Here is a 14,128-nt window from a genome sequence, read left to right on the forward strand (position 1 = left end):
ACTTGAAGATGCGAACTATATGCATACATCAATAACATAGTGGAAAAAAACTTGGAAGATCAAATCAAAATAAAAAAAATTGTATAAAAAATTCTAAAAAATATTGCATAATCCCCAAATTCAAAACCTTCGATTCTTAGTTAACTTCGTCAGCAGAGAGAGAGAGAGAGAGAGAGAGAGAGAGAGAGAGAGAGAGAGAGAGAGAGAGAGAGAGAGAGAGAGAGAGAGAGAGAGAGAGAGAGAGAGAGAGAGAGAGAGAGAGAGAGATACCTAGTTCAACAGAAGAAGGATGAAGAGGAATGGGACAGCTAGGGCTTCGCCAGCTAAACTAAAAGATGTTAATTTTCCAGGCAAATAAAACACAACATTTTGAGAAATGTTAATTTTCCCTAAAGATAGCACAGTAAATGAAAACCCCATTCAAAAAAATTGAAAATACATACCAAACACAGGTTAGACTTAGTATTCCCATTCGTGAGTAAGGAATCGTGTACCAAACAGCTCCTAAGGGTGTTCATAAATACTCAATCTAATTTAATATGCACGATCCAATTCAATATAATTCACAAAGTGTGGATATCTACAAGTATGCGGGATTATAAAATTTAAAATCCACACTTGTGCGAATTAAATGTTGATTAACATACAAAAGTAATCGATTTAATCGAATTAACACATATTTATATATATATATTTAAAAATAAATTATACAAACAATTAATATTTTAATGTAAAAAATAATAATTTAAAAATCTAATACATATGATAAAAAATGAGAAATATATTTCAAAATATAATACATCAAATAATATATATTTTATTATTGTTAACAAAGAAAATATATTTAGAACAAAATTTTTTATATTTCTTTATGCATATAATTTTTTTTTCTTGTTTTAAATTTTTTATTTTAATTTGTTGTTAGAGACATAAAACAACAATAATTTATTTTATTTTATAGTTAATTATGTGAAAAAAATATTTTTTAATAAATATTAAATAATTTAATATTAAAAAATGACCAATTCAAAATATTCTAATCCAAAATATTTAGGGGCCTTTTCATTTTTACACTTTAAAACAGTTTTTTTTATTTTTTATTTTTTATTTTTTTGCATTTTTACGTAATTCTACATAGAAACTAGGGGTGTTCATCAAACTGCTCAAACCGCCCACATCGCAAAAAAAAAAAGCAGTTTGACATTCTTTGCGGTGCGGTCGTGGTTTGAATTTTTCCTAAACCGTGCGGTGCGGTGCGGTTTTGAATTTTTAATATGCGGTTCAAACCGCACCGCACCGCATATTATAAAAATACTAATTTTTATATTTATTTAGGTCAAATATTTGAAGGCCCAACCTAAGCCCACTAATTATTATTGTTGAAACTTGAATTTTTTTGTTTTCATTTTTATTTTCAAGTCTTATGGTATTTTTGATAAGTGTTGCTCAAACTTTGTTATATTTGTGATAGTTTAATTATTTAATGATAGTCCAAATCGCATAAACCGCACTATTTTCTGCGGTGCGATTTTTTTGCAGTTTTTTAGTTTCGCGGTGTGGGCGTGGTTTGAGAAATTGAAAAAATCGCATGTGCGGGTTGGTTTGAAAAAATAGTCAAAAACCGCACCACCCGCACCGCGAACACCCCTAATAGAAACTCATGTTGCAACAGCACTGCAACCGAAATCGCAATAAAAAATCATATAGCAATCTATATATAATTCACCAAAAAAACTACTTTAGAAACCCAAACCGTAAATTAAAAAAAAAATTAAAAAACAGTACATAAAATAATTCCCCCATATAAAATCTGCACTTAATATATAATAATAAGAAATACATCAGATAATAAACACACATTTATCAAATATAAAAGTTGGAAATTTTGTAATAAAGGGGTGAATCCAACAACAAACACCTATAGATAGTGTGATGACAGGCACAGTTGAGAATGACATATATATCCATAGCTCCATACAAATTTACAGAGAGAGAGAGAGAGTGTGTGTGAAAGTGTAACAAGAAGCAAGAATTGAATAAGATTAAGAAGAGGTTTTGGGGTTAAGTCATCTTTACGTTTGCTTCCTTCCTTTTTCCTATTCTAACGTCCCCATTCACTCACTCCACACTTTTATTTTTTCAACTCTTTCTTCTCTCTCTCTCTCTCTCTCTGTCTCTCTCTCAGAAGAACCCAAAAACCATTTATACAAAAAAAAAAATAAAATAAAAAATAAAATAAATAAATAAAAGAGAGGACCAATTAGCCATAGCCAAAGGCATTGAGCTATTTCGTCTTTGCTTTACCTCTATCCTCTTCCACCGCTTTAACTATCCCATAACCCCATTTCTTTTTCTCTCTCTCTCTAGATATATATATATAAATTCTCTTTCCATTTCTGGTTCTGTAATTATCAGATTATAAACCCTCATTCTGAGAAGGATAAGGATTAGTCAAAGGAGAGATTAATCTCTATTTAATTTTTTAATATATTATAAATTATATTTTTGTTGCTTTGTTTTGATTCTATGGCTGCGGGTGCTGAGATTTCCGGTGAGGTAGCTGCGGCAGCGGCTGCCAAGAACACAAAGCTTGAATCGGAATCGGAGTCGTCGAAATCGGAATCGGAATCGGAATTCAATGTCCAGAAACTGGTTGATATGTTCACCAAGCTGAACCCTTTAGCCAAAGAGTTTATTCCATCGTCTTACGCTAAGCAACAGAGCTTCAACAACCTCAACGCAATTACCACCGATGAGTCTCTCTTCCCCAACAATAAGCTTTTCCCAGATGATAATAACTCAATTAACAGAAGGGTACTCATTATTCTTAATTCCTTTTCTTTTTAATAACCGAAAAAAAAAATGAAGGGATGGGATCTCTCCCTTGTGTTTTCGAGGAATTTTGGTTTTGATATTTCGTAATTTGGACCTTTTTCGCTGTTGATTTCTGTTGAAATGTTGATCGAATTGATGATCGATTTGCGCTTGGCTAATATTTGACTTTTTCGTTTGTTAGTTACTGATATGATTGGTTAATTGATTCTGTATGAGAGCTGTTGTACAATATTATGATTTGAATAAAAACGGGCTGAGTTATCTATAACTGAATGTGTCGCGAAATGTGTCGGTTATGGGTTTTCCTTGGTTTTTATTTATTTTTTTATTATTATTTAGAATAAAAAAGTGATTTTGAATGCTGTAAATTTTGATTATCACTGGTACAGCTCAAGAAATGTGCTTGAAAAATTTGAACTTGTGTGCAGTTGATGACGAGTTTTGAAGAAGTTTCTTATGCTAGGAAAACTTACTTAGTAGTGTGCTGATTAAAAGTTTGATAGGGTATTGCTCGGTATTGACATTGACTACTTATAATTTACGTTTTTCATTGTTCCAAATGATAGTGCTCCAGGTCTTGTAAGCTTTCACATTTAATGCTTTTGTGTTTTCTTTCTTCTTGATGTATATGCTGACCCATTTATTTGGTTTCCAGAGAAGAAATAACTTCAATCAGGGGAGGCGAAGGTTAAATGGAAGAAGTTTCAGAGCTCAGAGAGACAACAGTATTAGACGAACAGTATATGTTTCTGATATTGATCAGCTGGTAATAATTTTATTTAGGCCTGGGTTTTTTAATCCTCACAACCTAGAAGTATGTATGCACATTTATACCCACATACAATTCTATGCACTGATATATATATATATAGAAATATATATATATATATGTCAATATTTAATTAAGTACTCTTACTTGTGTCTGCATTTTCGTTTCTTATTTGAAACAAACAGACCTTAAGAAGAATTGTTTCTTGAATATAGGTCACTGAAGAGAGGCTTGCTGCATTATTTAGTACCTGTGGACAAGTAAGTGATATTGCTTATCAGCTTTTGATCTCCATGCTTTTTTTTTTTCTTTCTGTGGGGATTTTTTGGGACGCGTTTAAATCATTGAGTAAGTGCTACCAAAATACCAATTTTCTGTGCTAGATTTGATATGCAGCATATGCTGATTTGGCTTTGTGCTGGTTTTGTGCTTTCCAAACAGTTTGATAATTTAGACTAGACTTGTTCTCTTTTATATGCCTGAATGCCAGCGGAGACTGTTATACTTGTCATTGAATGTTTGTATTTGAAAGATTGTTCCCATTTGGGTATTTCTGAACTTATATTCTTCAGAGTGTAACACCCTGGCATTGTCTATTTGTCTTCAAAATCTTTTGTTTAATTTTGTTCCTAGTGCATTTTGATTGTGGTAGGCCTATGTTGTCACCCTTCTAGTTTCTCACAGTACATATATTAATTCCTGATTCTGAGGTTGATACTTGATACTTAATAGTACTTGTCAACTTGCTATTTATAATTTCATAAGACGATTTACCATAAAACTACTACTTGTAAATACTGTACTTATAAATTATCATGATGGTTGTTTTTAGAGATATTAGCATTTCTATCTTAATGTGTAATATTACTGAGCATTTGTTCCTTATAGTTGATTATCAATTTTAGTATGTATTTGTAATTTCCTCTTTTCTCTGATGTATGGTACAACACTAGCTCAAATGATCACAATTTTCTCTTGATCACATTGGTGTGCTATGTTCTTTTTGAATCTTTGATGGTGATATATTCCTCAGTACTGTTATATAATTTCCCATTGGAAGTGAAATAATTGGTACTAATGGCGACATATGCAACCACTTTCAGTATTATTGGGAAGCACCACAACTATCCAAAGATAATGCTTTTCTTTTGGATGCATGAACCTCTGAAATGAGACATAGTGCATGGCTCCTACCACAAACATACTATTCATATCGGAGGAGAAATTACTTTTCAAAGTTGTTATGGAACGTGCTAAAAATTGCTCAATGTTAGTTGAATATGATTGTTCTGATATTATGAGATAATTTAAGTCTAGGGATTGTTTGGTGGGCATGATTCTACCAAGAGGATAGACTAGTCCAGTCTTTTGGTAGGTGGTGAGAATAGGTGGGACAATCTGAAGGCTTCCACCCTCTCCTTTTCCATTTCCCAATAAATGTGGGTCCCTATTTTTTTTGTGTGTAAATTCTCCCATAAAATGTAGGCTCCATATTTATATATATACTATACATTTTCATGTGGATCCCGTGAATTTGATTTACATATTCACCTTAACAGTCTAGTGCTAACAAAATCCTAAACAATAATCCTTTCCCATCCCTACCAAATGAGCCCTTGGAGGCTACCTTGGCTAGGTGGCCATGAATGCCTTTATGTTATGAAAATTTGGTCTTGATTATAGTTCTGGTATAATTGTTATTTCTATTCAATTAATCAATGCACCTCAGTTTAATTTATGATGCATCTTTTACTAATGGCTTCCCTGGAGAATTGTTGGTGGCACCTTGAGTAATTTGTTTTTTCTTGTTCTTTGTGCTGGATATGCTTGTGTGTTTGCCTTATATTATTTGGATTCGCTCTATGGTTTTCTTTCCTAATTATTTGTTTAATAACATTTTCTGTATTTCTTCCTTTATGATTTTTTATTGGAATAAAATTTATTTTTTTAAATCTAGGTTTAGTAATTATTTTGGCTTTTACTGGAGTTTTATTTGATACAGTACATGGTTTCATGTTTGTACTTATGTTGTAATTCACATATATGAAGGTTGTTGATTGCCGAGTCTGTGGTGACCCACATTCAGTTCTTCGTTTTGCATTTGTGGAGTTTGCTGATGAGCGTAAGTTCATCACAATTTATTAATTTATTTACCTCATTTTTTTTATATATTTCACTCAAAGAAATATATTATGGGTGTTGATTTACAATTGTTTATGTTACCTTTAATATGCACAAACAGATGGCGCAAGAGTTGCTCTTAATCTTGGTGGAACTGTGCTAGGATATTATCCAGTTCGGGTCTTACCTTCAAAAACTGCTATCCTTCCTGTGAATCCTACATTCCTCCCTAGGGTATGTATCAAGTGATTTTGCATAATTGTTCTTGTTTTAACCAGCAGGGGAACTTGAATGCACTTTCTGAAAATTGTGTAATGATTTTTCTTTTTAATTATTTTTTTTTTGTAGTCAGAGGATGAACGGGAAATGTGTTCGAGGACTGTTTATTGCACCAATATTGATAAGAAGGTAGACGATGAGAGCTGTTGTACTTGTTATATTCATTATGTATTCATGCATGTCTATCATATCCCATAAATCTACCTACTTAATAAAGTAATTTGTTAATGCAGGTTTCACAATCTGAAGTCAAGAGTTTCTTTGAGACAGCTTGTGGCGAAGTAGGGTCATTTTAAAAGCATTACATAGATATAGATGGATTTATTTATTGGTCTTTTTTGAGTTCCATATATTAGTAAAAATTTATATTATCATGACTCACTGCCAGGTTACTCGTTTAAGGCTTTTGGGGGATCATGTGCACTCAACTCGCATAGCTTTTGTTGAATTTGTCATGGTAAGTTTGAGACTTCACTATGGTCCATGTGGCTAAATATTATGTTATGCTGTATTTATGATGCACGAAAGACAGTGATCTTATCATTTGACTTATTTTTGGAATACACTTTAATTCTTTTAACTGTTTGAATTGTATGGCCCATATTCGTGGGTAAATCCTGTTCATGTCAACAGTTGCTTTCGATGGATGAGACATGGATGTTCCACTTTTAGGAGGAGATGAAACATTATACAATAGGCTAACAGTTTGATGGATCATGACAACTACGTGTGTTTAGACAGATTATGCTTCCAATCCCCTTCAAGAGTAAAAGAACCTTTCAATCCCTTGCATTCATTCATTTCCCCTCCCCTTCTGCCCCATTTCCCAACCAAAAGAACAGACAAGAACAAAAAAGAAGATATAACTCTTTCCATCTGTTTTCACTCATCTAGGTTCCAATGTAGTTTATCCTTGTCAAAGTTCATCTCTTGGGGAAAACTGTCATAAAACCACTGCATTTTCTCTATTTGGGCACGATCCATTGGGTTTTTGGAAACATAAAAAAGTCAGTTATACGTTAGCCTTTTTTTTATGTCGTTAGTATAAAAGTTTATCCTTCTTTCCTTGTTCAATATGCCTTAGGTTTCCATGTTAAAATCAGCACTTCTGTAGGTTCTCATTTAATTTGATGGACTTAAAAAGTGTCACTTCACGTCAAGATTCAATGAAAAAAATCTTAATTGTGCCCCTGAACACATTGTAATTCATCACATTCTTCTCAATTTTCAGTATTTTATTGTTGTGCTCATATTTTGGTCATTTTCTCTTTCCGAACAGATATTCAGAGAATGCATTCTTTTTCTTGGCCAAACTAAACCATAATAGAAAATCAAACTTCTTTAAAATGCATTACCATTTTGAAATATTTATTTTTTGTTCACCCTTGGGACTTACTGGTTGATATGTTTCAATGAGCAGGCAGAAAGCGCAATACTTGCTCTGAATTGTAGTGGAATGGTCTTAGGAACCCAACCGATAAGGTGCGAACAAGTCAAGCTCAATTAGCTAGATCTTCAATTTAAAGTCATTTGTCTCTTATCTGTATTTATTTTATTCAGGGTAAGTCCTTCGAAGACACCAGTTCGATCGCGAGTTGTTCGTCAATAACCAGTCTTACTAATTAAGGATCAGTGGATGGAATTCAACATAGCTTCTCAGCTAAGGAAATTTGATGCCTTTTACTGGTTGGTGAAACATTTGTTTCTTTCCGTTTATCAGTCTTTTATGTAGCAACAATTGTTGTTCTGTTACTCTTTACACATCGGGGCCTGCTTCAAGTTTGAAGTTTTTACGGGATGGTTTCGATCTTGAGAATATCACCTGTTTCGAATCTAAATGCGCTTGGAAACTTCTCTCGGTATAGCGATCATACTTGTGCTCCTTTACTTAGAAAAAGCTTTTAATTATCATCCTTTCTCTTGGATAGAAGGTGTGGTGTTGTTGCCACCAAGTTCCAAGAACCTAGGTACCTTTTGTGCCAATGCGCCCTTCTATATTTACGTTTTGTATTTCCTTATGCATATTGAACGAACAACTTGCCTGTTATCAAGTAAATTTCGTTTGACAGCAGTTCATTTAGGTTCCTTTTGGGTCATAAGACACTGGAAAAATGTTGTATGTATTGTGAACCTTTTTAAAGCTCTGAATGCCCAAAGTTTCCTCTTACCATATTTTGGTCAGAATAGGTCGTAGGGAAGTTGGCTCAGGGAAAACGCATCCTCGTTTTCTTCTGTTATCTTTATTTTTTACATCCCTAATTTTAAAACATGGAGATATGGTTAGCTCACTCACATCATGAATAGATGTTACAGTAATGGCGATTGTATTGTATATGTGTATCTCATCTCTTTCATAAGAAATTGAAACGTTGTCAGAAGTGTTAAGTTTTCCCAACGTCAATTCCAACCTGTGAATGTGAAGTTCTCTGGGTCCTGTTTAATTTTTCTTTATTTGCCCTTCAATGCCGTCTCCTGACCTCTTTCCTTTCTTAATTGTCGTTTACAAGTTTTCATTCACCCTTTTAGACCTTAATTTGTATTTTTTATTTTCTTCACGTTATTGTCTTCCAGTTTTAAAATATATAAGAGAATTTTCTAAATATATATATGAAAATCCTTGTTTGACGTTTGTCCTTGCTGTGCTATTGCACGCTTGTTTCTTTTTATTTTGTTTTGAATAATGAACCTTCATTGTTTTTCTTTTTTATACACAAAAAAAATAATTATTTTAAATTTTGTTTTTTTATACTTTAAATTCTTTTAAAAATTCAAAACAAGTTGTCTCTACCTACAGTCTACAATGTAAAATTAGATGTTATAATTTCTCTCTAATATTGAAATCAGAAAATGTTGTTAAAGGCCCAATCTAAGAAGTGTTTCATTTTTCCAAAACTGTGCTTGGTTATTATTATTTTTTTTCGTTTGAAATGATTTAACAATAGAATTGGAAGCAAAGTTTTTTTTATTTACTTTAATTAATGTGTGTGTTTTCCAGGGTTCGAAAATATAATAACAGAAGACGTACCCAATTTGGTAGCTTAAGCTTTGATATATAAAGAAAAAAAAATGAGACATGAAAATAGACAAGGAAAGTATAACTAGAGAGATATTCCAACAAAGAATATAAAGTAGTGGTGGTTAAGCAGTTTGATGATGAGACGGGGAACGGTGCAGAACAAATTGAATATAGCATGTATTGTAGATCATGATCACTCTCTTAATTTTGTCTTCTCCTTTAATTTTAATTTTTATTTTATTTTATGATGTATGTAAATAAGAGAAATTTGTTGAGGGAGATGCGATGCAAAATATAACTCTATAAAAATTTACTCAAGTAGTGTGACAATATATTAAATTGTGATAGAAATTTGTCAGATAACAAAAAATGATCTAAATTTTAATTACAATATATCATGATGTAAAATTTATATCATAATAAATATTATGTTTTTATATTTATTATTATGCCATTTTTAATGTTGTATTATTAAAGTTTAGTTAAGATACTGATTATTAACTATGACTTTTATTATTTACATAGTTATTTTTGTATTATTATTAATAAATTATTAAAAGAGCATTATATATTAAATTTTACATTAATATTAATAACAATTAATGTAAAAATATTACAAAATTATATTTTGGGCTAAATATAGATCAACTTTTCCATCAACAATGATCTTAAATATAATTTATGTGTTACAATATATATACATACTTTATGTAAGGATATATATGTCACAATTTATTATATATACATTTTGAAAGTAATGACAAATATTATTAAAAACCAAATAATATCATAAAGGATTATAGAAGAAATAAGGAAAGTTATCTACCTAAACAAATTATTCTTATATTCGAAGAGCATGTAGTGCAAACTTGTAATATTTTCTAACAAGAACCAACTCATTGAAATAAGAATGTCTATTATCAAATGCCGATACAACTACTAAAGAATCAGATTCAACCACATATACTCCCAATCTTGAAAAGAGGATTAATGTAAAGCCACAGTTTATAATAATTACAAAAGAAAATAAATCAGTTAACAACCAGCATTCTACTTTTTTTTTTTTCTTCTTTTAACTTTTATTTGCTTGAGTAATAGTTCAACGAAAATCTAGTTATGAATAGAAATTGTGCAATGGAGAAAGTGATTGATGAGTAGAATGTTCATTGTACTTAGAATTTACCTTGAGCTATTAATATCTACTAACTTAACCAAAAATATTATTACCAGTAGAAAAATGACAATACATATAAGACTTTAGGTACTTTTCTAGAACACAATATTTGAAGAGTTGGACCATAGTTATATGATCATTGTGGATATATATTGTTTCTTAAATATTATATTGATGATGAGATGAGGACTAATTATTTTTTCTTAAAGTAATTATATGGAGAGAAGACTATCAGCATCAGATGCAAATATTGAATATACATATTCAACGCATGTTTTGACAAAGACAAACTATAATGTTGCCTATTCAGCATAAATTTTCCAACAGAGCAAGACAATTTTTCCTTTTCTTTTCTTTTTGTTTTGCTGAAACAGAGTATGGCCAAGCTTAAAATACAGTTATTCTTTTTTTTTTTTTTAAAAAAAAACGATAAATAAAATAGATTCAACAGTTTTCACCTTTTTGCTTAAAAGACTTTTTTTTTCTCATCTTTTCAACAAAGTAATAAATGTTATTTATTAATTATCATTATTTGAAAAACATTGTTATGAGACACCAATAAATTACTAATACCTTTTATTAGTTTATACTACATCACGTTGATATCAGGGATTCAAAATACTTTAAAACAAAAATTATACTAAAATTTTGAGAATTGTAGAAATAATGAGCATTGCTATTAGGCACCGGTGGTCCCTAGCACCTTCTCGACATGTCGTGTTGCGATTGGCTAGCGATACTCCCTAAAAGTTATTATATTAAACTATATGAGACCCGATACTTAGTTGGACCTGTAGCGATATTGACACGTAGGAGGGTGCTAGGCACCACTGGTGCCCTTATGCATTCTCAGAAAAAATTATGTACACTAAAATTTTTAAAAGACATTATTGGTACCTATTATCTTTCTCCGTATCATATTTTTTTTTGTGTAATTAAAGAAAATAGCTTTTAAAAATATTGCTAACCAATGGGTAGGGCGCCACACACACACCTAGCAATGCTCTTATGTATACGTAAAAAAAAATAGGAGTTTTTTTATTTTTACACTTCAAAATAATTTTCTTTGTATTTTTACGAAATTTTACATAGAAATTCCTAGTGCAACTAGCGCTGCAACATAAATTGCAACAAAAAATCGTATAGAAACTCCTATTGCAACTAGCGCTATAACCACTCTAGAAACCCAAACCGTAAATTTGAAAAAGAAAATTAAAAAAAATAGTATATGGGTTAATTCTTAAGAAAATATTATTAGCTATATGTAGAGTATATAATTATACTACACTAGCCATAGTTTCCGAAATCATAAGCAGAATTATGTAAAATAAATCTAGAAACTAAAACTCTAACCAAGCGAATACGTATTAATTCAACCTTTGTCTTCGTACGTACGTTAATAAGGTTCTAGATCGATCAGATCGACTTGATATGACGTACGTACTTAGACTTTGTGATTTTTTTTGACATATTGTTCGATCTGGCCTCAACTGAATCATTTGAACATGACTGCAATATATTTTTTTTTCATCGAATATGACTTTGCAATCTTTATTACTGCTAACAATTGATGTATATATATACATAATACATTGTACTATAATATACTCAATGAATATATTTTGTTTTCTGATTCAAGAATATTCGACGTGTCACTAGAGAAAATACTTTGATAACTAGATAATTTTTTAATCTCTAATGTTGATAGCTAGATATATCCCATCTTTTTTAAGAGAAACAATTTTTAATTAGTCAAGCTAAGCTTCGGAGTATACATATGTACATATAAATATATAAATATATGCACAAATAACTGTCTTATGTTCCAAACCTTTCAGCAAGATGAGTCTATGAAATTAAGGAATAGTTATACAGTCTATACCAATATATACTGATATATATATATATATAAATTAATATAAATACATTGTTAGGAATACTGTAAACTCAGAATATAGCCCTAATTAATTCATGAGAATCAAACAATAGAATATAGATTAGCGGAAGCGTACCGGAGTCCATAGAATCGATCTATACTGTAAACTCAGAATATAGCCCTAATTAATTCATGAGAATCAAACAATAGAATATAGATTAGCGGAAGCGTACCGGAGTCCATAGAATCGATCTTTGATTGGTATGATCTTCCAATTTTGCATCAAAACCTTTGAAACCTTATTTTCCTGATGATGGGGATTCAAGAACTCTGTAAAATTATTGATACGATGCAAAATGGGGACCCATACCTGTTATATTACCAACTGTTACAACAGTTGGTAATATTTATTAATAATTTCTAATTTGGCCCCTCATCAAATCAGAAACTATCTAATTGGTATCCACATATTAAAATCATGACAATCATGCCCTTAAGTCATAAACTTTATTCCAAAATAGACCACATAAATTTGACTTATTTATTTGATGACCCAACACACATTTTATATATACAGTTGTGACCCCAATTATTTCTAACAATCTCCCACTGGTCACATATGTATACATATAAATGTGTTAACCTTATTGAGCTCATAACTTTGTCATCATAACCATAGGCATGTGCAATCTCGTCCATTAACTATATCAACATAGGATCAAAGCGATTTTCGTTGTATCAATCACAACTAAACCCATCAATGGTCACATATATCAACATAGCCAAATGACATAGATCAATCATGATAATGTGGTATGAAAATTACATGCATGGTGATCTATTCATGTCAATTTTCAATTGGTCCTACTTTACTTTATGGAGATCAAAACTTTAGCTTAAATGTACAAAGTGAAATAAACTGAATAACATAATTTCTGATCAGAAAAATATCCAAATACACATGTTTCATGAAACAAATAAAACACACTAAAGACAAACTCCCACTGAATCTAGATATCCTCATAATCTAAAACACCCATACGAGCAAAGGTGCTCATGAAAGACCTTGGGTGGCAAACCCTTAGTAAGGGGGTCTGCAATCATGGAGTTTGTACCTAAGTGTTCTATACAAATCTGTCCACTTTGTACCCTTTCTTTTACAACAAGGAACTTGATGTCAATGTGTTTTGACTTCGTCGAGCTCCTATTGTTGTTGGAATACAATACAGCTGACTTATTGTCACAATACAACTTAAGTGGTCTTTCAATTCCATTCACAATACGCAGCCCTGTGACAAAGTTTCTCAGCCATATACCATGGTTGGATGCCTCATAACATGCAACAAATTCTGCTGCCATGGTGGATGAAGCTATGAGTGTTTGTTTTGCACTCCTCCATGATATAGCTCCACCACCTAACAGATATATGTAGCCGAAGTTGGATCTCCTACTATCTTGGCATCCCGCAAAGTCAGAGTCAGAGTACCCAATGATCTCAAAGTGATCTGACCTCCTATATGTGAGCATGTACTCTCTTGTTCTCTTCAAATATCTCATAACCTTTTTGGCTGCTTTCCAGTGATCAATTCCTGGATTGCTTAAGTATCTGCCTAACACTCCAACAATGTACGCTATATCCGGACGCGTACAAACTTGAGCATACATTAGACTCCCAACAGCCGAAGCGTAGGGAATCTTTTGCATTTCTTGAATTTGAAGGCTTCCTTTAGGGCATTGTTTAAGACAAAATTTGTCTCCTTTAACGACAGGGGTATCACCTGGTCTACAATCTTGCATGCCAAACCGTTTGAGTACTTTATCGATATAGCCCTTTTGTGATAATCCAAGAATACCCCGAGAACGGTCTCGATGTATTTGAATTCCTAACACAAAGGAGGCGTCACCAAGATCTTTCATCTCAAAATGCTTGGATAGAAATCTCTTAGTTTCGTGCAATAAGCCTATATCATTAGTGGCAAGCAATATGTCATCGACATATAGAACCAGAAATATACACTTACTCCCACTAAACTTATGATACACACAATCATCAACAGC

At 31.8% G+C, this 14,128-nt stretch overlaps 1 protein-coding gene across 2 annotated transcripts; it reads left to right on the plus strand.

Moving 5' to 3' along the window:
- Positions 1 to 1,956: 1,956 nt before the first annotated feature.
- On the plus strand, positions 1,957 to 8,176 carry LOC115706661 (polyadenylate-binding protein-interacting protein 9). Of its 2 annotated transcripts, XR_004009617.2 has the most exons (11): positions 1,980 to 2,814; positions 3,491 to 3,601; positions 3,820 to 3,864; positions 5,654 to 5,726; positions 5,847 to 5,959; positions 6,074 to 6,133; positions 6,238 to 6,285; positions 6,393 to 6,461; positions 6,638 to 6,770; positions 7,425 to 7,486; positions 7,565 to 7,632. XR_004009617.2 is itself a non-coding variant. In XM_030634376.2 (10 exons), exons 1-10 carry the CDS (start codon positions 2,527 to 2,529, stop codon positions 7,611 to 7,613), a joined length of 918 nt encoding a protein of 305 aa, XP_030490236.1. In that variant the 5' UTR covers positions 1,957 to 2,526; the 3' UTR covers positions 7,614 to 8,176. The 2 variants fall into 2 exon arrangements, 1 of the variants encoding a protein (XP_030490236.1); XM_030634376.2 differs by lacking the exon at positions 6,638 to 6,770 and having other exon boundaries at positions 1,957 to 2,814; positions 7,565 to 8,176.
- Positions 8,177 to 14,128: the final 5,952 nt, after the last annotated feature.

This window comes from Cannabis sativa, chromosome 1 (assembly GCF_029168945.1).
Source record: "Cannabis sativa cultivar Pink pepper isolate KNU-18-1 chromosome 1, ASM2916894v1, whole genome shotgun sequence".
Taxonomy (NCBI): domain Eukaryota; kingdom Viridiplantae; phylum Streptophyta; class Magnoliopsida; order Rosales; family Cannabaceae; genus Cannabis; species Cannabis sativa.